Here is a 1,995-nt window from a genome sequence, read left to right on the forward strand (position 1 = left end):
AAAGTGAATGAACTGATTTTAAAAGTTTTCGCACAATTCTAATTCAGACCAGCAGAATTTTTTCTATGCATTCAGTTTTGATCTGTTGTCGCTCTTGACCATATGTTCAACATTATTTTTCAAGTTTTTACTGTATTTTGTTTTTAGTTTTATAAAAAAATTGTGCTTGTGCTTAAAAAATGTATAAATCAATTGAACCCATTTTAAATTTGGTGAAAGTTAATTACTTCACCACAACAGATATTTTTTTGCGTTGAATACTAAATTTACACCAGTTCTATTGGTTTTTTTTTTCGATTTTACTAACAACAACTGATGTACTACGTACATCAATTGATTGTTACACTGATTTATATGCAAATGGACGTAAAGCAATAATGGATAATTTTTGCTGGTCAGTCGGAACTTATACATGCAAAAATCAAACGAAAGGTAAGTAGATTTTTGGTGTTGTTATTGGTTGTGAAATCGACATCAACTCTAGCTCAATTATAGGATGTTTCAACCCAACCGAAGAAAATAAAGTATATCAAAGATACTATCAATGGATTTCACTTGTGTTTATTATACAAGCGATCATAATGTATATGCCTGCCTACTTATGGAAAATAACTGAAGGAGGATTAATGCATAAGATATGCAATGATTTAGGTATGATAGAATTTAGATTAAAAAATGTGTATAATACAAAGTGTAAATCTCGTTCAACAGATGCAATATTCAAACAGGACAAATGGAATATGAAAAAGAATATTCTAATTGACTACTTCAAAAGTCAATATGTGGATCGTATGCATATGAAATACGTACAACATTTCATCATATTGAAAATGCTGAGCTTTGCGTTCATTGTGAGTATTTGAATTTATTTAAAAAATATGACTATCATGAGTTAATTTTTTCTTTAAATTTCAGCTCTTCAACATATTTTTGTTAAGTATTATTATCCCTGGTTTTTGGAGTCAATACTATAAAGCGATTTCAGCTCTATTGGCAGGGGACATGATAAATTGGTTGATCCACATTGAAAAAAATTTCTCAATAACTGGTAAATGTACGTTTGAACCGTACAGACCATCGGGTACAATTCAGCAATTCGATGCACTATGCCTATTACCTTTGAATATTTTGAATCAAAAATTATTTCTCATTGTGTGGCTATGCTATATTCTTCAAATAATTATATCATTTTTGAATTTGTTGTTTTGGCTTATAATTACACTTAGTGAAAATGCTCGTATTTATATTTTGTATCAAGAAGCACAGAAAAGTGTTTCACATGAAGCTATAGAAAATGCTTCACGTAAAGCACGTTTAGGTCATTTCTTTGTATTGAGCCAAATAGCGAGAAATACAAATCCAGGGACATTTATCGAATTAGTATCTAATTTCTAAAGATATAGAAGAAGAAGAAAAATCAACATGGAGTGACAAGGTTACAGACACCCTTAAAATCCGCAACGAGTTAAGAACAGTCCTTTGACTGAAGAAAACAAAGTAAAATTGAATGAAAATGAAACATCATCAGATGATGACCAAATTCAGTTAAAAGATATGGACTCGGAATTGAGAAAGAAGAGTAAAAATAAAAAAAATTAACCTTGAACATCAAAAAGATCCACAACAACGTATACCGAAGAAGAAGAGGAAGCTTCAGTAACAGCAGTAAACAAAGTTCAAAGCTCAAAATTCTTTAAAACTCCTGCTAAGAATTCAAAATCTGAGAAAACAAATGAGGATCAAAATCATGATCAAAATTTGGTTTGCTCAAGGGCAACTGTGGATTTAAAAATCGATCTGTTTGAATTTGAACATTCAAAGGGAAAGCTTTTTGCCTGCATCAACATAGTAACGCAGTTACTATGGGATTTATGTTTGCAACGACATAGTGGCACCGTGGCTATGGAATTTGCATATTTGATTCAGCACTAATGGTTTTGTACGCAATTATGTAAGTATCTAGTAAGTTTGTCCAATTCGGACTTTTGTTAACTT

At 30.9% G+C, this 1,995-nt stretch overlaps 1 protein-coding gene across 1 annotated transcript; it reads left to right on the top strand.

Annotated features, from left to right (window-relative positions):
* The first annotated feature begins 377 nt into the window (after nt 1-377).
* LOC116347218 (innexin inx4-like) lies at nt 378-1,395 on the top strand. Its single transcript, XM_031777734.1, has 4 exons — nt 378-432; nt 496-651; nt 712-851; nt 916-1,395. Exons 1-4 carry the CDS (start codon nt 378-380, stop codon nt 1,393-1,395), a joined length of 831 nt encoding a protein of 276 aa, XP_031633594.1.
* The last annotated feature ends 600 nt before the right edge of the window (nt 1,396-1,995 follow it).

The sequence above is a fragment of the Contarinia nasturtii genome, unplaced genomic scaffold (genome assembly GCF_009176525.2).
Source record: "Contarinia nasturtii isolate CC-2019 unplaced genomic scaffold, AAFC_CNas_1.1 Cnas_scaffold_1749, whole genome shotgun sequence".
NCBI lineage: Eukaryota > Metazoa > Arthropoda > Insecta > Diptera > Cecidomyiidae > Contarinia > Contarinia nasturtii.